At 52.7% G+C, this 22,144-nt stretch overlaps 1 protein-coding gene across 1 annotated transcript in view; it reads right to left on the minus strand.

Annotated features, from left to right (window-relative positions):
• Nucleotides 1-3,052: 3,052 nt before the first annotated feature.
• The window catches only part of EPAS1 (endothelial PAS domain protein 1), an 83,307-nt gene continuing 64,215 nt past the window's right edge, over nt 3,053-22,144 (minus strand). Inside the window, exons 7-16 of the mRNA XM_045980362.1 lie at nt 17,266-17,372; nt 11,911-12,058; nt 10,823-11,037; nt 9,431-9,627; nt 8,837-8,947; nt 7,447-7,937; nt 6,560-6,686; nt 6,207-6,324; nt 5,776-5,937; nt 3,053-5,256 (exon numbers count right to left, since the gene is read on the minus strand). Of these exons, the coding sequence (XP_045836318.1) occupies nt 5,105-5,256; nt 5,776-5,937; nt 6,207-6,324; nt 6,560-6,686; nt 7,447-7,937; nt 8,837-8,947; nt 9,431-9,627; nt 10,823-11,037; nt 11,911-12,058; nt 17,266-17,372 (1,828 nt within the window). The 3' untranslated portion in view covers nt 3,053-5,104. The remainder of the gene's footprint in view (nt 5,257-5,775; nt 5,938-6,206; nt 6,325-6,559; nt 6,687-7,446; nt 7,938-8,836; nt 8,948-9,430; nt 9,628-10,822; nt 11,038-11,910; nt 12,059-17,265; nt 17,373-22,144) is intronic.

Genomic DNA, 22,144 nt, shown 5'->3' on the forward strand with positions numbered 1-22,144 from the left:
TGATGAATGGGGGGTGCCTGGGTGGCTCAGTCAGTTAAGCATCTGCCTTCAGCTCAGGACATGATCCCAGGGTCCTGGGATCAAGTCCCACCTCCAGCTCCTTGCTCAGCAGGGAGCCTGCTTCCCCCTCTCTCTCTGCCTGCCTCTCTGCCTACTTGTGATCTCTCTGTCTGTCAAATAAATAAATAAAATCTTTTTTAAAAATGAGGAACTGACAAATGTTTCTGTCCGTGCTGCATTAGCGCCCATCCATGCCCATTATTATTCTCAATGGCATTATTCCTGCAATGATCCCTTCTCTTGCGAGCCCTAATCAGTTCCTCCCTCTGCCATCACCATATCAACACTCCCATGGGCTCTAGCTCATCTTGAACTAGAACGTCCCTGAGGAAAATCTGAAAGCTCTACAGAGAAACCCCTCAAACACCACATGAGCCAACTGAAGGTCAACATCAACAGTGGGAAGTCACACTGATTGCATGTACCTCGATGTGATGCGCTGAGACTGGGTCTTTGTTGTCTTCCCCCCTCCAAACCCAGAATCTCTAACCATGACAATAACATGTGACAAATCCAAACTGAAGGATGCTGTCATATCAAAATACCTGAACAACACCTCTCAATACTGTCAAGGTCATCAACAACACGGGAAGTCTGAATGACCATGATGGACCCTGCAACTATCACAGTCTAGAGGAGCCTGAGGACACACGACAGTTACATGCAGTAGGGTATCTTGGATAGGATCCTGGAACAGGAAGGAAATTCCTTAGACCAAAAACTAAGGAAGTTGAAATCAAGTACAAATCTTAGATAAGAACGTTCTCAGTACTGGTTCCTTCTTTGTGACATACGTACCACAGTAACGCTAGCAAGACAGGGAACTGGTGCCCAAACTCTCTCTAATATTCTTGCAACTTTTTGGCAAATCTAAAATTATTCTAAAAGTTTATTAAATATTAGAAAGCGGAACCGGGTCTTCTAGCTTTACTCCATTTCCCTGCTTCCCTTCACAAGGAAACTTCCCGAAAGAGCTGTGTGTTACTGTGGCTTCTGTCCCCGCTCTGCTCCAGGCAGCTCACTCCTCAGTCCGCTCCCATCAAGCTGCTGTGCTTTGCTGTCTACCCAAACTGCGTTGTGCGAGGTCAGTGACCATCTCCATGTTGCCAAACCCCAGAGCCAAGTTTGTCTCCTCCTCTTACGTGACCTTTCAGTCTAGAGTGAGGCCCAGTTAACTGTTCCATATAGGAACCGTTATATATGAGGAACCTTCATCTATGAGGAGGTGAACACCACCTCATATAGGGGAATTACTCAGAATTGCTTTTGCTTCTGCTCTGAGCTGGTAAGCTCTTGGAATGCCCCCTTCTCTTGGGTTTTGGGATGCCACGTTCCTGGGATTTTTCCTACTTGCTGCTTCTGCTCAGCCCCTTTGTTGGCTCCTCCTCTGACTTTGACCCGGGCTCTACCTTAGAACTGTGCTGTCTCCGCTCTTATCTGCTGGGTAAGTTAACCCAGTCTCATGGAGTTAAGTACAACTTACCTGTTGTTGAGTCCCAAATTTCTATCTCCAGCCTTCCCCTATGAAGTAGGGACTGTTACCATGCCCTGTTCCCAGGGAGGCAGACACAGGCTCTCAGGCATTAAGGTCCTTCCCCAAGGTTACGCAGCTGGAAGCAGCAGACTGAGGACCCAAACCCAGGTCTGATTCCAGGCCTGTGCTGTGAGTGGCCAGGCTACCGTCTCCTCAGTCCAGCGTCTCCTGCAGGTGCGGTCTGTTCTGGCCTCACGCTTTTGTCCTCCTCATCCGCTCTTGAAATAACTTCCCTGCCACCCCCGTCTTACCAGTCTTCTTCCCTCCCAGCTCCGCCATGGGTTTCTCCACTCTTGAGGCCCAGGCAGATCTTTCCTGGCCGCCTCTGAACTCTCACAGGACCTGGATTTCACCCAAAAGCAACTGAGGGTTCTTTTGTATCTATTAGTTTTGTGCTTTCTGAACCCAGGATGCGGGTCCTTGGCCCAAGTACCAGTGCACTTGGGGACACCAAAGCCCAGTGTCTGAGACAGGGACTACCTAAAAAAAAAGTGGGCCCTGGGCCTCTATCATTGAACACCACCTCACATAGGGGAATTACTCAGAATTGCTTTTGTTTCTGCTCTGAGCTGGTGAGCTCTTGGAGAGATCATGACTTCACCAAATGAGTATCAGTTCAAAAAACGTGTGTATGTGTGTTCTGTGACATTAGAACTTTAAAGTCTCTTCTCCTGATCCTGCCTGGGTGGTCACGGAAGTGAAGGGATTGATTTCAGTTTCACAAAGGCCACAGAGAGGCCAAGCAGTTCCTGTAGGGACCACGGAGTTCAAAGGAATATGCTGGAATGACTGGTTCTAGGCCTGACGGTTGTGAGCAGAGGCTGCTGCTGGCTCTCCCCCCCGGCCTCCGCATGACCCTACAGAGAGAGCTGCCTGTTCACAAGCAGGACAGGATTTAGGAAGGTAAAGTTTGAAATTGGGAACCCATCAAGCCATGTCTAATTCAGGGTTTTGCCATACCCGTCTCCACCTGAGGCGGGCTGGGCCTTGCCCTCCTACCTTTACCTTCTCCCTGGGAAGGCCCCACTGGAACCCTGCTGCCTCCAACTGGAGGTCCTCCCTGACCACTCAACCCACACTGCCCCTTCGAACCTGCATCTCAAAGTGCAGAGTGTGACGTGGAGACCAGCCCAGCTCTCACGCTGTTTCATGTAGTCTTCTGAAAGCAGGATGGTGACTTCTGTCCTTGGGTAACACCCCCCCGCCCCGCCCCCCAGGATTTGAGAAAGGGCCTAGCAGCAGACAGAACTATGGGCGGAAATATGGCTGACGCAACATGGCAGCCAGTCCTGAGCCGTGCCCGTGTTCGTGTTGCTCTCTCCCTCCTTTCGGCTGGCCTCCATTACCTCACAGAGATCAGGGTCCGCGCGCACTGTCTGTAAGCTGTGTAAAGAGAGGCTTTGCTTTCCATTGGTGTAGCCCGTGACAAATCTACAGAAACAAGAGCCACCAGCGATGGTAGGTTCAGAACACTTTAATAAGATATCAGTGTCAAAATACATTTCTTTATAAAGTTAAGCTCCCCTCTAGTACTGTTGTCAGTAGGAGTTTGACACTACGGTAATGTTCATGAACTCGTTACGCTGATAGGTTAAGGTTAATATGAAGCTTGGAATATTTTTTCAGAGTTTTTTAGTAAAACTGCAAGGGTAAAAAAAATGCCCTTAATGCTGAGGCAACACACACAGGAAATCAAACACCAGCGTTTACACGTCAGTAACCCTTCAAGTTCTGCCGCCGTGTGTGGGGCCAAGTGGTGGTGCTATAGCGTGATCGGGTCAAGGCAGCGGCCAGGTCGTTTTTCTCCTAGATTTCTTCTGAACTTCCATCTTTTTGGCAGTAAGTCCATCCAGCTTTACCAAATTCTTGGCCTGCTGTGCTTTGTGTGTGTTTCTAGAAACTTCCTCATTCTACCCAGGACTGAAGAGCTCCATGTGATTGCTATTTAAAAACCAAAAGGTATTGTCCCTCTTGACCAGTGAGTTATAAAGTGCTCTGAAACACTTGCTTTTCAGTGCTTCCTACCTGAATGTCACTTCAGGCGACAGACCTTGGAGAAGGCCTGAGGCTAGGGGCCAACCAGGAAGTCTGCCTGCTGCTCCCGGCAGGGCCCCCGACAGCAGGCTGAGGAAGGGGTGAGGGCCTGGTCAGGACCAGCTACTCCCCCTCTCCGCACCCTCTCTCAGGCCAGCTCCATGTGCTCCGGGCTGGTAAGCTGGGAGGACCGTGGGCTGGAACACTGCACCATTTCTGAATCCTCACTGAAACCATCTCATGGTAATTCTGGAAATACCCAAATGTGCCATGTGAAAGACCTTGAGAGTCCCATAGCTCAGTGCACTTGAAGGGCTAGCAACAAGATCTGAAGAAAAATTAAAGCACTTCCCCTCCCTCAGATTCACCCCACCCTCACCCCATAACATGCCATCAGACCCTCTTGGCAGCAATAATAATATACATACATACATACATACATAATACATATAGAACATGAGAAGACAGCTCGCAGTGCTCCCACACTTCATGATTCCATGTCTTGGATTGCTTGTCACGCCTATGGCATATCCCCAAAGCAAAAAGCCAATAGCGAGAGACCTTGAACAGAGCTAGGACAGGCCCAGGGGCGTGCCGAACGACGGTGGTGTCGGCAACACCAGGAGAGAGAGAACCGACATCTTACAAAACAGCTCTTAAAGTGATTCCATGAGCAGGATTCCATTTCTGAATTTTTAGATATTACAAAGTACCCATATATATGATAAACACATTAAACCAGATGTTTTCTCTTAAAAAAAAAACTCAGTTATGGTTTTGAATAATAATAAACAGATCCACAGAATGTGAGAGAGGAACCCCAAACAGGGGGAAAAGCCACTTCGCGCAACCTTCACGAGCACTTACGCCAGAGCTCACCGTTCACATTTCTCTTCTTTCCCAACTGTTGTGTCAAGATTAGAGCTAAGAGTCGGCTTAAGAAGAGCAAAAAGATGGAACTTTACCGTAGGGTGATGAGTTTTAAGAAAGAAGGGAGAAGGGCTCTGAGAGGAACGGGCTGTGAAATCTGGCGTGGAGAGCAAAATTACTTTGTTTCTCTTTGGCAACACCACCACCTTTTTTTAGTAAAACGAAGCCCAAGCTTATCCCGACAAGAGAACAAACGTAACACAAAACTCATTAGTATGGATACTGTGTGTGAGAGAGCGAGGCACCCATGAATAATATAAATTAGAAGTAATCAAAGTTGGGGAAAGAAAAATCTTACAAAATTTAAGAACACGTTCATTGACAGAATAAAACGCAGCAGGTAAAACCGTGTATCTTAAAAATACAGCTACTAAAGTGAGCATCTTTAGGAAAAGGCCACTACGTGGTGACGTGGGCAGGTTTGCCAGTAGGTACATCTTGTAAAAAGTGTGTTGGTGTTAGAAATACCTAGTTGCAAAAGTAGACGTAGAGAGTGAAGCTGGCAGGGCAGCGTGTGCGGGGGGTGCCACCCAGGGGGGCCCTGGCTCAGGTGGCCTGGTCCAGGGCTCTGAGGAGGTCCCCTCCTTGCAGGAGCGTGGAGCTTCCTGGCACAGGAACATTCACCTCACAGTCATATCTGGTCAATTCGGGCAGCAGGTAGGGCTCAAAGGAGGGCCCAAGCAGCCGACTCGCCATGCCTGAAAGAATGGTTGGTACCGTGTTTTTAAAGCTCTTGTCAAATATTCCAAAAAGGGTCTCTTCCCTTTTTGGGAAGAGGCTTCTACTGTGTTTTCCCCAAACCACCGATTACATTCATGTCAAATAGCAACCCTTGGGGGCTGGTAATGAGGATCTGTGAGATGGGAACAGACTCAGGCAGCCCAGGGGAGAAGGGTGGCTAACCCTCCCCGAATTCTCCAGGGTCACCCCGTGGCAGTACGTTCTCTGTGCACGTCCTCAGCTCTGTTCCTGCCCGAAGACAGTTGAATGAGGCAGTAGGCAAAATGGTGCTATGAAACACTGAGCAGAAGGCACGGGCCTGGGGACTCTAACGCCCCAAGAGCCCTGGCTGTGCCTTCCAAAACCCTGGGGCCAGGCCGCATCCACCCCTGCTGTACTATTTCTGGGACAGGCAGCTGCCCTCCAGGGCGTCAGTCTTGTCCCCGTACAGAGCTGAGCCCTGCTGCTGGCTGGTTCCAGGTCCCAGACGCACTCACCTGACACCTTGGGAGTGGACGGCAGGCTGTAGTCCTGGTAGGAAGGGGCATAGCACTGCGGGGGGAACCCACTCTTGGTGTTCTCCCCAGGACTCATGGCAGACGGTGGCAGGTGTCTCAGAGGCTGTCCGAGGCCCCTCATGGGATTCTGGGTGAACTCGTCTGAAAGACCAATGCCAACAAGTGAGGACAGTGCCAGGCCCAGGCAGGGGAGAGACTGCCTCCTTCCGTCACAAAAGGTGCCCAGAACTAGACCCAGCTCCTGTGGCCCCAGCACCCAGAACTCCCTGAGTACCTCACCCGGGCCTCGTGGAAGGGGCGGGGGGCGGGGGGGACAGGTACACCGGAGGCTCAGAGAGGCAGGGGTGAGACTGTGGAGGAACCCAGAGGTGCCCCTGCAGCCCCCCAGGAGGCTTGGACCCGCTGCTTACCACTGGGGCGGTTCGCACTCAGCAGTTTGTCGGGCATCAGAGGGCAGGTCCCGTTGGCCCTGAGGCTCTTCACCCTTTTCCACACCTGATGGGAAGTGCCGCTGCCAGACGGATCCCCCTGGAGGCAGAAGGGAGAAGGCCAGAGACGCAGGTCCTCAGACGGGGTCGGGCGGAGGGTGGGCCTGCGAGGGGGCTGGGGTGCTCTCTCGGCCAGGTCACATCCACACCCCTTCCTGTTGCCCCTGGCAGGCTCTCTGGGCCCCCACAGCCCCTGGGAGAAGACCTCCGTCCTCACCATCTCCACACCTCCAGACTGTGGAGGGAGTCCAGACCCCACCAGGCAGCGGACTCACCCCGCTCATGTCTTGGAAGGCTTGCTCCTCAAACTCTCTCTGTCGCTTCAGCTTCAGCTTGTTGGCCAGGGCCACCATGGCTGGGCTCATCACATCTGGGCCTTGGGGGCCAAAGCCCTTTGCAGACCTGCCAATGCCAAGAGAAAGAGCCATGAAGGAGTTGGAAGCCCCACATCCCCATGTTCTCGGTGCCTTCAGAGGGCCCTTCCAGAACTCAGACTCGCCCGTGTTGGCTCTGAGATGCGAAGGGCAGGGTCCCAGAGGAGGGGCCGCGGGCTCCGGATGCTGGTCACCCGTACCTCCCTCCACAGCTGCCTGCCAGCCTGCGCTTCTGCGCGGCCCTCCATTGTGGCTGCACCGTGGGTGACATTGGTCTTGAAGACCTCGGTCTTCTGCCCTGTCTCTCCCCTGGACTGCTCCCCGGGGAGGATGGGCAAGCATCCCCTGAAGCAGAACCAGGGGGGCTCTGAGCATGAGAAGTCCCAGATCAGCCACCATGACTCGGCCCGGTGAGTGCCCCCCCTGGCTGACACGGGCCTTGCTGGGGAGATAGGAAGAGATGGGAGGAACCAGGGACAGCTGCTAGGCAGGGGAGACGCAAGGGCATCTTCTACGCTTTTCTCAGCCAGGGTTCCAGCAGAAAGAGTCCTTCAGATGCCCATGTGCATCTGTGACTCGGCTGCGGAGCCCCGGTCTGAAGGGAGATACCGTGCCGTCCAAGGCCCTCAGCAGGCCCCTTCTCTCTGCCACCGCCCGGACACAAATGTGTTCTGCTCATGGCCTCACAGACCTTGGGGTGAGTCCCCCACAGCCTCTACTCTCAGAGCCTCACCCCATCCCCTGCCGTGGGAGCTTCTGTGGGTACAGCAAGGGTCTGGGCCACTCACCGTTTCTTGACCACAGAGAGATGGGGTGAGGGGATGGGGGTACCCAACGGTGAAGGCCCCAAGGACTCCGTGTGCTGATCTGCGGCAGGCCACTTCGTGGGCCCAAAATGTAATGGCGGGTCGGGAGGCCACTGGGTGTTGCATCTGCCGCCCATGGAGGAGAGAGGGGTGCTGGCTTGGCCACAGCACAGTGGCAATGACCCCTTACTCCCACCATCAAAGAAGATGGAGGACATGGGCTGGAGCTCAGGCTCGATCTTCTTGCTTCCCAGCTGCTGTGGATACTTGTCCAGGAGGAAGGGACTGTGGGAGGCCATGGGCGCCAGCGGCTGGAAGATGTTCGTCATGGTGCTGAAGCAGTGCTGGGGGGTGGCCTGCGGCTTCTCCGGCAGCAGCCTCTCCTCGGGGCAGATGGGACTGAGCTGGAAGTCTTCGCCGTCCATGGGGATGTAGGGGGCCAGCGTCTCCAGGTCCAGCTCACTGAAGTCCGTCTGAGGACAAGGTCGAGGTAAAGGTGTGGGGAGGCAGGCCTCGCCTTGAGAACGCTATTCCCTTGTCCCGCCCTCCCTGTCGTGCACCCCTTCCCTGCAGCAGTGTCCCTCCCTTGCTCTAGCACCGCCTTTGATCCCTGGGGCCCACCAACCAAAAACTCAGATTCGTCTACTTGCTGTGCAGGGCTCCTGGCCCGGGACACTAGCCTTTCCAGGGGTTCACGCCCCGAATCGCCATGCTCCGCTCGGTGGCGCCTGCACATTCCCCACAGGCGACCCTGCCTCCTCCCAGCTGAACCGACTTCCTCTCGACCCCACTTCTCTCCGATAGCCCCAGTGAGACTGCCTGTGAGGCCCATGGTGTCTACGGTGGCTCCTGGGGAGGCAGGGACAACTCGGTCCTCCTCTTCCTCCTATGCTCTGTGAAATACCCACCCCATCCCTGTGTTGGTAATTTTTCAGGAACACCAGTCCCTTCCAGGAACACTGCCTCTGTACGTTCCTGAAAAGTGGTGTGTAAATGAAAAATCTGTCAGTCCTCTATCCTTTTAAGATGCATTTAAAATAAAAGTTATTATTTCAGAATCCTAAGATGAATGTGTTTGTGAGGAGAGTAAATTTTCCTTATTTATAAACCTCTCACAATTCCTGATCTACTCTTTAAACATAAAGCTTCTTTAAGAAAGGAGCAGGGGTAATTTGCTTTCTGGGGCAGAGGAAAACCGGCCTCAGTAGAGACTGCACGAGCTGGATTGGGCCTGGGGAGAAGGGGACTACCCCAGGCTCCACTTCCCATTTAAGACCAGGGCCTTGGCCGAGCACCACCCCTCCACCCGGCTCAGGCTCTGCAGTGAACGACGTGGCTGTAAGAACGGGTGTGAGCGGCACAGCCCGTCTACCTGGGAGCCGCCCTGGTCCTTTGCCTCTGTATCCATGGTGAAGAGCTTCTCGATGACTTCAATCTTCAGATCGTCACTCAGGGATGTGTAATAGTCTCCTGGGCTGCTGGGCTAGGGGCCAGGAAGGAGCGTGACCAGGTCAAGAGGAGGGCACTGGTCTCCCCAGAAGTCCGAGGTGAAAGGGGCAGTGCGTTTCTAGACTCAGAGTCCGCTGCAGCCCACGGAACAAGTATGTGGAGGGGGACCCCTCCTTACAAGAAGGCCGTGGCCGGCGGGGCTCTGGAAACTGCGCCGCTCTCTGCCCCGAGCAGGATGGTGACTGCCCTGCCCAGCGACTGGGCAAGGGGCTCAGAGTTGTGTGCCACTCAGCCCCATCTTCGGGGAACCTAGCATGTAGATGGGGGTGCACACAGTAAGAGCCAACGGCTGGAGCAGTGGGCAGGCAAGGGGCCCCCCCACCCCGGGGGACTCCGGGATCACTCGAGGGCCATGCGGGCAGTATTCCTATCCGGGCTGTCTGCTCGGCCTTCCTGCAGCAGCCAAAAAGGAGCAGCCCACCCTTTCCATGTCCTCACCCCAAGGCGGGGTGCTCACCGTGGAGCAGCTGCTGTTGCTGCTGCTGGTGGCACTCGGGGTGGCGCTCCCGGAGGCCGCCGCCTGCGGCACGGTGAAGGCGGGCAGGCTCCCGGCCTCGCTCTGGGTGCTGTGGCTCCTTGGCTCTCTGGGCCACGGCTGGCCGGGGGGCAGGAGGGTGTTGCTGTAGGATGAGGAGCCCTGGAAGCTCGGGCTCTCTGTGGAGACAAGTCCTGGCTGGTTACCACTTACAACCCCCGGGCTTACCCCGGGGCGGTGAAAGCCCAGAGGGTGTAGGGGAGGTCCTAGGAGGGTCTGAAAGCATGTCTGGGGCTAGGCGCTCGGCCTCCGAGGCCCGGCTGCAACTGTGGCCTGTGAGACAAGTCTCCCTTGGAAGAGGACACCCTCCTGGAGCATTTCCTCATCAGGTCTATAGGTCCTAGGAGGTTGTAAGAGGGAAACAGGCCAGTTTGCCTCAGTACTGCCACATCCCAGGGCGGCTACCAGACTTCTTGTCCCGGGGCTGTTGCCCTTTATCGTTTCTGAGGTTGCAATTCCCACGTGGCCTCTCCAGAGCACTTCTAGAGGGGCCAAGCCAGAATACGGTGAGCAGGAAGAGGGGCTTCTAGCCCTGGGACAGGCATGGGAGGTGGGGGACAGGATGGGTGTCACAGCATGGGAGGGGGACAGGGCTGAAAATTCTGCCTGGACGTGCCAACATTTACTTTTTTTTTTTTTTTAGAGAGAGTGCATGCACAGGATGGGGGGAGGGGCAGAGAGTGAGGGAGGGAGACTCTCCCCCAGACTCCACACCTGCCCAGCACCAAGCCCAAAACAGGGCTTGATCTCACCACCCTCAGATCATGACCTGAGCCAAAATCAAGAGTGGAATGCTTCATCGACTGAGCCACCCAGGCGCCTTGTGGAGAGGCCCGCATTTAAAAAAAAAAAAAACAGTGCATATGAGGGCTTCATCCTGGGCCAGCATCTTTTCTCCCTCCATGTTTCTGGAATGATTTCTCCTCCTATTTCAGCCTGGTCCTCTACCTAAACGGGCAATCTGTCCTTTGAGGCCCAGGGGGGGAGATCTGCCCTCTCCATGCAAACATGGCAGCGGCCTCTGAACGTGTCTCTCGCTGCCCCTCATGCCAAACTCCCCTGCTTCTGCTGAACAGCCCACGCTCAGTCCCTATATCCCCCGCCCAGGCAGCGTTTTGCAGAGTCCGAAGCAGGACCCCCTCACTCCGTGCCAGACCTGCACATTGCCCTTCGGCGCTCAGCAGAGTCTGGCTACCAACAGAGGAATCACGGGACCGGGGAGGGGGCAGGGGTTGGGGAAACGCTGAAGCCAGGGAGGCCGGTTACAGTAAGGAGAGAGGGCTCAGCAGGCCCGTTTGGCTAGGAAGCACCCACCGAAATCCAGAGAAACGATGACATCTCCTGCCGTGGGCGCCAGCTGGGCCAGCTCCTCGGGCTCCTCCTTCAGCTTGGTGAACAGGCAGTTACTCTTGTCGGACACGGCCGCCTCCCCGCTGCTGTCAAAGATGCTGTTCATGGCCATCAGGTGCGGCTTGAACAGGGATTCCGTCTGGTCCATGGAGAACACCACGTCATTCTTCTCGATCTCGCTGATGGGACAAGAAGTGTCTCAGACCTTCCACATTTTCTAGCGAAAGCCTTTTATATCCCCATACAGAAAATCAGACAGCTAACCCTCTCGGCTGAAAACACAGGTAGGGACGCCATGCTAGGGTTTTGTAAGGACCCACACAGTGAAGTTTGGAGTCATGGAGGCAGCAACCCCAAGCCTGCCCTCGGGAAAGGGATGCCTCCGAGATTTTTTTTTTTTTTAAGATTTTATTTATTTATTTGACAGAGATCACAAGCAGGCAGAGAGGCAGGCAGAGAGAGAGGAGGAAGCAGGCTCCCCACTGAGCAGAGAGCCCGATGCGGGGCTCGATCCCAGGACCCTGAGATCATGACCTGAGCCGAAGGCAGAGGCTTTAACCCACTGAGCCACCCAGGCGCCCCTCTGGGATGCTCTTTGATTACTGGGCATGCGCTGCATTGTGTACCTGGGGGGTGAGGGCTTTGGGTTTGTTTTACTCTAGCAGGGACCATCTCCAACTTTCTCCCCAGGCACTAGGGAATGAAGCTGCTACGTCTTCTCCCAGAAAGCCCGAGCAGTATCTCTTTCCTTGTTCCCCGTTCAGAAAATGCTAAGTGACAACTATGCTATCTGCCTCCCCACGCGGGTCAGAGGCATGACACAGATGACAGATGGGGGGAGACCAAAAAAAAAGTCACCAGGAAGGGCCACCCCGGGTGTCCTGTAGTCCCCGAGACAGCCACGAAAATCCTCTGGGTCCCAAGGATTGGCACAAAGAGCCTGCAGAGGCAGTGCCCGGGGTCGGGCAGGTGTGTGTCCCCTCGGCCTGCTGCCCTCGATCTGGGGAGCTCGGGCGCCCACACAGCCTGCCCCACAGCCCTCACGTGCTCACCTCAGGACGTAGTTCACACACATGATGCACTGGGGCTGCAGGTTCCGAGGGTTGTAGATGACCGTCCCCTGGGTCTCCAGCCACACGTAGCCCCCGTGCTTCGCAAGCATCCGGTATTGGCCGCTCACCACCTGCCCTTTGGTGCACACTAAGGGAGGAGAAACGGAGCCCGAGGTCAGGGAGGCTGGGGAGCTAGACCTCACAGGGAGGGTAGTCTACGGGGAAACAGACAAGACCGCGCACCGAGACACAAGGACCACCACATGACTTCTTTCCTCTTCTAGATTATTCTAAACACTCATTTAACATTTACTGTAGGAAAGCATTGGGACGGTGTCCCACGTGGCTCAGTCCAGAAGGCTTCATCTACTCCCATTAACAGGAATTAACAAATCTCTTTAAACTCTACTAATGTTAGAATTTCTGGTAGTTCTCCAAACGGTCCATTTACTTTCATTCCTTGGGAATTCATTTCAGAATCCTAGCTCCAAACTCCTCCAATCACAGAGAATGGGAAGAGGCATGATGAAGGCATTAGAAAATCTTGCTAGCATGGGGGCTCTGGGAAAGGAACATTCCCTCTTAGTTTTGGTTTCCTCATCTGCAAAGTGAGACGCTGATAAAAAGAACAGTGAGGATGAGAATGACGTTCCTAGTGAGCCAGCGTACAGCAGCTGTTCACGCCGAGGACGGGGTCTGCCGGGCTGGCTGATCCTGTGCAGACCTGTTGATGGAACATCCGGGACAAAGGCCGTAGAGGAAAAGCCCCCTCTTCGCCGGGGCCGTAGAGAACATTGTGAGGGTCCCACGGGAGAGTATCCAGACTCTCGGTAAACACAGATTTGCACTCCGTTCTCCTGGTGAGTGCCGGGGCCACCTCCCTGTTCGCCAGGCTTGGGAGGCTGAGGACGGCCGCTTGGTTCCTACTGATGCCGCTCGTGGCCCTTTACCTTTATGTTTTTCGGGGCACGTTTTACCCACTTCAAAAACTGAACAAGCACCGAGGAGCCAGAGTAGTGACTTACTTGTATGCAGTGCTTTGCAGTGTCGGACCCTGTCTCAAGATGAGCTCACTGGGGCAAAGTGGTTAGAACTGCCTGGCACCTAAGTCGTCCGTAAGGATCAGCGTCCCCATCAGCTCGTGTAATTTGCAATGACACCATGAGGGGTCTCTTGTGATTTCTGTTTTACCTCTGAAGAAACTGAGGCTGGGAACTCCCGGGTAGTTTGCTGAAAGGGCCCCTCAGTGGAAACAGGAGTCGGGCTCACAGTCCACATGACAGACTCCCGACCTAAGCTTTCGTGGTTTGGTTTTCCTTTTTAAAAATCAACTTCAGGGGCACCTGGGTGGCTCAGTGGGTTACGCCTCTGCCTTCGGCTCAGGTCATGATCCCAGGGTCCTGGGATGGAGCCGCACGTCGGGCTCTCTGCTCAGCAGCGAGCCTGCTTCCCTTCCTCTCTCTCTCTGCCTGCCTCTCTGCCTACTGCGATCTCTCCCTCTCTCTCTGTCAAATAAATAAATAAAATCTTAAAAAAAAAACCAACTTCAGTGAGGTTTAGTTTACCTTCAATTTAAAAATGCAACCACTTGAGGTGCACAGTCCAACGTGTTGTGACAAAGAGCGTGGGACTGTCACCACAATCCGAGGTAAACCACTTGCCCCTCAGCCCGCCACCTCCGAGTTCCTCAGGCCTCCTGCCGCTCCATCCTCATGGCCACCCCTGGTCCCAGGCTCCCCCTGATCTGTTGTCTGCCACTATATGGCGCTCTTCTCTCCATCTGCATGTGAGTGGCCTCATATACTCTTTTGTGTCTGGCTTCTTTGCACTCAGCATGTGTTCCAGATTCCTCGGGGTGCTGCCGGGACTCCTTTTTATTGCTGAGCTGTGTTCCAGTGTAGGGAGGTACCATAACTGGTTTATCCATTCACCTGTAGATGGATGTTTAAGTTGTTTTCAGTTTTCTTGGTTATTGTGACGACCGCTGCTATAAACACTGGTGTACACACGTTTGTATGGACATATGCGGTGGGTGCAGCCAGGGGGACGATGGCCAGGTCAGTGGCTAAGTACGTGCTTCCTTTGTAAGAAGCTGCCACATCCTTTTCCAAAGTGGCACATCACCCTACTCTAGTCTTTTGGACCACAATTCTGGGCCGCAGAGAGGATAGATACTGCCTTCTTTGGACAGGAAGGAACTAAGGCCAGGGGGACTGTGACCTGCTTAACACGATGTGGGACAACGAGCAGGAGAACGGCGCTCCCGGCCCCTCGCTCTCTGGCTATGACCCCCATGCCGCCAGTCACTGGGAAGCCTTGACTTGCTGTGGCTGTGGTCCCGCATCGTCGTGGGCTCCTGGGCCACTGCTGTCCTCCCCGGGGCCCTCACGTGCCCCACTGAGGCTCCCTTCCTGCAGAGAAACGATTCTTGCACAATTTCAAGTGCCTGGAGTTAACTTATTTAGACGGATCTTAATGCAGACAGAGTTCAGGGCTCCTATTCTTTTTGATTAAGCAGTGCAGCGAGCAAAGGTCTTAACTGCATTTCTAGTGATTGCAGGCGAGGACCTGTTCTGCCAGCGCAGTATAATTACGCCTGCTTTCTACCCATCTGTTCATTAACGCCAGCCTTGGTGAGGGGTCTGCTCCTTGGGAGATAGGCCGTTTATAGCCTTTAATCTTATTTTCCTAAGAGCACATAATGTCCTCACACAACAAAGAGAAAGCGCCCCCCCCCAGCCCCTACCACCAACAGTAACGATGTATAAATTACTAATCCATTTGGAAATGATGGCTTTCAATTATCTAAATCTGGTTTGAGGACAGAGCTTCCCCAGTCATTTCGACAGTAAACGTTCACAGGCTAAAACACACATTCGCGCGGAAACTCAGGATGCTGGTGTATAAACCTGACCCAGTCTCCAACTCTCCCATCACAGTAGTGTGACTCTGTGGTACGACTGTATTTGCACAAACTCAACCCCGCCCCCCCCCCCCCACACACAGGGGCGGAGAGACAGAAATAGATGCTTTCTGTTTTAGCTGTCAGGAATCCAATTTCCAAGCCACACAGACTTCCCCTTGCTAGGTTTGGGTTTGCTGGCTGGGCGTGGGGCCGCGGAGCTCTGGGCAGCTTTACGTGGCTCCATCAGGGGAAAAAGGGAGCCTGATTTCTCTTTGGGTTGTGAATTACCTTTAAGTGTGCCTAATACTTCAATGCACAGATTCAATAAAAAGCACCGTATTTCCGCCAGAGTCAGCAGGAAATTGATAAGACCAATTTTTATCCCAGCTCTGTTTTAAGGGTCAAAGATTTTTTAAGAAGAAAGAGAGAATCCTTTTTCTTTGCCCAGGGAGAAGTCATCACTTTTGTTCCTTCTGATAGCAGTGCCTTGGCTCTTCTATCCCCAAAGACAAAGTACAATAGTGTCCTCCAGGAATTCCCAGAAACTTTTACTATTGTCCCCTGCTTTGACTTCACCCTGGGCTGAGGAAAAAAGCTGGACTTTTCCCGTTTCACATGTAAAGGAGGAAAGACCCAGAAAGCCAGGCCCTGGGGAATCTGTGGGTCAGCTGGGGCAGAGCCCAGGTCCCAGAGTCGCAGGGTTGGGATGACTTTGGGAGCGAGAATCACCGTGTAACAGAAAAGCATGGGGAATCCCAGTATGAAGGCTGGAACCACATCCTACAATTTCAAAGCTGGGGGAGGCCAGGGCTGGGTCACATCCACGGGCACACGAAGCTGCCTTCACCTCCCTCCTCCATTCTCTGGGTCCCTGCATGGGGCTGAATCTAGGCTGGTGGCTTGGTTGGTTTTTTGCCAGACAGCATAGTGAAAAACTTCTCTGAGATATCATAAGGGGCCGTCTTGTACTTTCAGCTCAAACCTCAAAGCCACGAGGAAAAAGCAGAGAGACTAATTAGAAAGAGAAGATCTCACTCCATCAGAGGACAGGACCTGTGCTCACATACAGTTTATGGGGTTGCTGATCTGTGGGCTGCTCTGAACTCAGTCGTCCTAACCTTAGCACAGACGATGGACTGAGAAACAATGGACAAACAGAAGCATCTCCATCTTCTCCCCTGCCACCCCAAGCCACAGCTAATCCCGGGGGCCCAAGACCCACAGGGCCACCGGCAAGCTTGTTAGACTTACCTTACCCATTTTTAATCTGCCTAGAATCTTCTCGGCGCCTCTGTCCGCACTGATTTTGAAGCATTCTTTCCCAAATATGAGTGCCCCCTTGGGTTTATCACTGACTTAGTGCCCGCATTTTATCAAACACTATGCTAGATATCGAGGCTAAAAAGATGAACCACCTGTTCCACAGAGCCAACAACCTTCCTTTTTCTTTCGTTGGGGAGCAATCCTATAAGTGTCTATGTCCCTCAGTGGGCTGAGTATAGCGGAATCGACCCAGAGTCCTTTGCATGTTGACGGGCTGCATGGATTCAAGGAGACTATCTTGGATCGCTTGTGAACAGGAAGGCTGCACTGGGAATATGGCCAAGTGAAGGGACTAGAGTTGCCCTGTCCCATGGGGTAGCCACTGTCAAGTCTGGCGACTGAACTTTAAAGTTAAAATTTTCAACATTCAGTTCCTTGGGTGCACTAGACACTTCACACGGACTGTGCCAGTGCAGAACATCTCCCTTGCAGAGAGTCCTGCTGGACAGTGCTGTTCCAGGACCCTTTCATAACTTGCGTTTCTTTCAAGTTGCAAAGCACAGCGTCCATGTGCCACCACTGGTTTGCCTGGACAGCCTCCGACTGAGTTCTCTGACCCAGCAAGCGAGCTGTTGGAGAACTGAGGCCGACCTCAATGCATCTGTGAAGTTGCTGCCCTGGTACCTTCACCTGTGGGGCCTCGTCCTCCCCCATCCTTCAAGGTCCGACTCAAGAGCTCTGTCCTCTCCTTTCTTGAACCTTCCCAGGCCGCCTCTTCTGCTTCTATAGCCCACGACCTAGCTGACCATGTGTCCTCTTGTGCTGTTCTCTACAGGGCTGTCCCACAGGGCTGTGCCAACTGGTGGCCACACGGGGCGCTGGGTGGAAATGGAGTGTGGGGACTGAGATTCAGCCCACCGTCAACTCTCTACGCTGTGGGCCGTCGTATGGGTGTGTCCCCCCCAGAGGAAGGGGGCCTTTTTCTAATTTGCATCAAGTTGTCATCTGGGCTGGTGGCAGCCTTGGATTTCTAACCATCCTGAGGGCACAGGTCTTGTCTGCCACCCAAGATGGTGGCTCTGTGGAGGATGGAGGCAGGTCTTCTCTGGTCTCCCTGGCGTCACACCTCATTCAAGGCCATATTTCACAGACACAAGGGAGCCACGCAGGGTGCTCCAGGAACTTACGGTTCTGGTGACTTTTGGTCATGTTCTCTGAGTCCAGGGCATGGTAGAACTCGTAGGCTGAGCGGCCAAGCAGCTCCTCGGGGTGGTAACCAACCAGTTCTGTGATTCTGAATTTTTAAAAAAGCAAAACAAAACAAAACAAAATCATGTGGGAAGAGAGACTGTATGAATGTGGTAGGGGCTCAAGGAGCTAGATCCAGAAGGTAAGTCAGAGGCACACATTCAGATGAAAATGCTCCAGGCATCCTGGGCGTCCCGTTCATCCAAGACAAAGAAAACGTGGTGTTCAGCCTGCTGCGGTGGCTCCACTCAGCCTCCCTCCTCTCTTCCCGCACTTTCTAAAATCGTGTCTGAAGAGTCGGGATTCCCTACGCCCGCCGCCGATACACATACACCTAGTCTCCCAGCAAGTCCTGGAAGAGGCTCTCATACCTTCCGCCCCCCAGCTTTGGCCGAAGAGGGAGATCCAGGGGGAACAGACAGTCCAGTTGACGTCCACGCGAGAGTCCAGGGACAAAACAGGAATGAAAACCAGGGCTCCAGATTACCAGATCAAACTGATGCCAGTACTGGGTGATGTAAGTGAAAAGCGAAAACCGGTGCGGCCTCTGCAGGGAGAGTGGAGTCGGCCCTGTCTGTGTGGTAAGCAGTGAGGGAGGAGGAATCCGGGCAGGAGAGCCCGCCCTGCCTGTGTCTGATCTTTAGTCGTCTGAGTACTCTCCCTCAGGTCCTGCCTGGTGACCTCAGGTACTTGACATGGGACATCAGGCATCGGGCTTGCCTACCTTGGAACTTTACCTGCCCCTCCCCATTTCAAGGAATGGGGAGGGGCAGGAAGTGCTGAGAGGAAGAAATACAAAATCAAGGTATTAGAAATGTGCCTCCTCATTACACTCTGATAGATGGGCAGCTCTGAAACGACAGGGCTCGGCCATTCCAAGTGTCCCTTTCTTCATCCTGTAACGTGTCTGGTTTCATGGGAAGCGGGCCGAAAACAGACAAATGTGGAGAACCATGAAGGATCACTTAACACTCTGAGGACTCTTTACTCTATACAGAATCATGAAACTAAAGATGCCCCACCCAAGAACCACCGGATTAGCCACTTTCCCACATCACACCTAAATACCGTTTCTTGCAAGCTTTGCTGTCTCCTGCAGTTTTTCTAATGGGCTCATTGTCTTGTTTACTTGGCCCACCGCAAGTCAGAAGTGATGCTGTACTCTTATGATTATGAGCTCTATTTCAGAATGTATGACTTCTGAGTCCTATCATGTATCTACACTAGAGATGAACGACAGAGGGAAAAGCAAAATCAGAGAGCAGAAGCGGGGGCTCCTTAGTTTCCTATTCTTATTCTCTCCCCGCTCCGAAGGGCCTCTACATATGTCTGCCAGAATAAATCATTCTAAAATAGGATGGAAATCCCATTTCCCTCCTGCTCTGCCCCATTTAAGCATCTACAGCTTTCCCTATTACCAACCGCTATTGACCACTGTCGTTACCGTGATCCAGAGTAAATACAGTCCATTTAACTTCCAGGACCCCCCAGAGTCTGGTCTCCAACTTCCATGCAGTGTGATTTTGGCTAACCAGCAGTGTGTCTTATATCCTGTGTACTGGCAGGCTGCTCCCCTTGGAGTTCCCCACACCCAGCAAACCCATTCTTGCTGTAGAGCCTCAACGTCTTCTCTTCAGCCCTCTTCTCCAAGCCCCAATGACCACAAGGCTAGTTCATGGCCTGGCTATCTCCACAGAGACTTCTCTGATTCTCCCAGCCCTCGGTGACGTCTCCTTCTCACTAAGTTCTAACAGGCAAACCCACGTCACAGAGAATTACTCACATCCTAGGCTGCCAATCCCTGAACATAGGGACCACTTTCTTCTTTGGCTTTCCCTACAGTGGGTACTCAGTACATTCTTGAGTGGCTGACCGGCAGCTCTATTCTTAGGACCCAAGGTACAACCAGAGCCCTGCCTTCCCCAGCACTGCTAAGGCAATAAAGCTTTACTCTCTCTCCTAGAACGTGATTAACTGTGTCAATGCGTGTCGGTGCGTGTGCGTGGAGCACGTACACAGCTCTCAGCGGGACCCCTCACAATATTTAATCCATCCTTTCTTCATCCTGGAAGCTGTGCCTCATGTTGGCGTGGTCAGAGGAGAGAAAAAGTCTCTCCCTCAATAAGACTTAGGGGTGAAAGCCTTTGTCAAACAAGGGGCAGCCCAAAGGGGCTGAGCAGCTTAGGCCTCAGCTGATTTAGCCCAGCGGAGATTTCCAGTGAGATTTCAGCAGTTCACATGCAACGGCAAGTTCATTTGCACCTGCTCTCAGACCGGGAGGATCTGTCCCCTCACTTGGCCCAGAGCAGACAGATCTCTGAACTCATCAGCAACAGACACGTTCCTTGGTAGCCTGATCCTGGGGCTGCGGCCCCATGGCCCCTTAGCGAGGTAGAGACTGGGGCAGAGCACGGAGATGGTAGAATAGTGCTGGCCCTCTCTTCTCGACAACCGAATGGCTTTCCTGTTGGGTCCAATCCTTTCAAGCTTAAGCCTGGGAATAGGAATTGTACCAGCAGGCCCTGGTGACAGTGAGCTGGCCGTTCCCAGGCTTGCCGATTTGCCAGATACATTGCTTCTGTTCCTGGGCAGGGCTAGAATTTTCTAGAGACCCTCCAACGTGAGGCTGCTCTGGAAAAGATATGGTACCACTCCCTGAAGCAATGAACTTTTCTTTCAAGATTAGAATCTTTAAAATGTTCAAAGTAAATGTTTATTACCACCAGCCTCATAATAAACCATTTAAAAAATCCAATTACTGTACCATGCATTCAAAGGCACACAATGGGCATGTTTGGGAAGTGTACAAACAAACCAGGATTTCAGAATCGCCAGCTCGCTTCCCAGGAGTGGCCTTCATTTATCTTGTCAACTAAAATAAATATTTAATGTCTCCTTCTTCATTCCTTTAAACAGACTACTATAAAAACTGGGAAATACACACACCCCAAACACAATTGAAGAACGTTCGAGTTGTCAAACTTCACAAAGCCAGGAAACCCCAACTTGAAGCTAATGGTCATTGGCCTCCATGTGCAGGCACGCAGACGCCAGTGGGGAGGCTAATGAACCCGGCTTGTTTATAGGGTCAGCTCCTCTGGTACACAAGGGCCTTCCCAGCTCGTTTCCCCGAGTCCCAGTCCCAGTCCCAGTCCCTGCGGAGCTGGGCTGTGATAACACAGCTTCATCTGCTCTCTCCATCAGGGGCAGGGATTTTTTTTTTTTTCTTGCTTTCTAATTAAGAGCCCTGACTCACTGGAAGAAAAATCAGCCTGGGGTCACCCATAAATTTAAAGTCAACTCAGTAGGGCTGTTCTGTTTTTGAGAAGTGGGAAATGTAAAAGGGCTTCATCTACCAGGTTTCAGAAGCGCGAACAGTGGAAGAAGAAAGAGTGGAAGAAGGACGAGGTGAGGAGAGAGATGTAGACAATGACGGGCAGCCGTAGGAAGCAGAGAGAGAAGGAAGAGGAAGAGAACAGAAAATATAGAGGGAAAAGGTCATTATATTCTGAAGTGTTACGCCGAGCAGATATGTGGGTCAGACCGCCGGGCTTCGGACTTCAGCATTAGGGATGTCTTCATAACGTAAAATGACAGTTACTCATTGTCCCAAAACTGGTTTTTACCCTTAAGTGCTCAGAGGCTCTTCTCAGCATGGACTCCCCGTGCCCGAGTGCTGGGAAGGAAACGGTTCCCTCAGCTACAGTGTCCATGCCCTTGCGTCAAGGGGCAGAGGGAGTCCAGTAAAGGCCTAGCTATGACGGCTCGCCCCCGTTCCCGGGAGACCACCGAAGCACGGTGCACACGGGACCTGGCCGCGGTTTCTACCCCAGCTCCCTACACCCGTAAAGGGTTTGCTAAGTCAATTCATCACATAAACAAGCTGGGCAGAAGAGTACTGTAAATTACTTAAGAGGACGAAAGTTTTAAGGACTTTGTAACCACCTATTTGTTTTCCAGAGAATGCATTTGCTATTTAACCGTGCTTAGGTGAAAGTCTGCTTTCTTTCCTTCCCCCCTTCTGGCGATGGCCTCTCCCAAACAGTCTGATTCTCCTCATTCTGGTTTCTGTAGGTGCTTATAAGCCTCGGCACGGCCCCTCCTTAATCATATCCGGATTTCAATGCCTTCTGCTTTAATACACTTTTACCCAGATTTTGCTTGCTTTAAACAACAGTCCTTAAGCCCTGTGTTTTCCTCACATGGTTTGTGGGCATGGGAAGTCTACACAGCCAGCTCTGTGGTTCAGGGGCAATCCGTTTCCGTCTTGTTGGGGTGGTGTGTTACAGGTACTTTATGCCCAGGAAGACTGCCCTGGCTCATCAGTCCTGGACCAACCCTGCTCCGAGTGCCACCAGATGCCACAGCTGCCTTGTAGCACCTGGAGACCCACACGCAAGGAAGCAGCAGCTTGCCTTGAACTGCAGCAAGAGAGGAGCAGGTCATGTCGAAGGAATCATTTTTGAGTCAGGAGGCCAATCACACCTGGAAATACACTGCAAAGCGAATTTGTAGAGGTGTCACTTCTAGGAGTATTTGGAGCAGGTTAGACAGGGATAATACATAAGCATCTCTCATATACGTGCCCCAACTCTGGGGTGATTTCAGAACACCATCACTCGGAGGAGACACAGATGCAAAGGGAGAGCACTTCAAGTTCCTTGTGACTCGGGGATTTAGAGAAATTCACTATGCCTTCTCATATGAGATGTGTGCGGAGAGGCTAATAATGGGTAGGTCTGCAAGAAGATTTGGAAGACACTATATAGGAAACTAGAAAAGTACCTGTAAGGTATGAATCTGAAAGGTCTCTCTGGT

The sequence above is a fragment of the Meles meles genome, chromosome 16 (genome assembly GCF_922984935.1).
Source record: "Meles meles chromosome 16, mMelMel3.1 paternal haplotype, whole genome shotgun sequence".
NCBI classification, from domain to species: Eukaryota; Metazoa; Chordata; class Mammalia; order Carnivora; family Mustelidae; genus Meles; species Meles meles.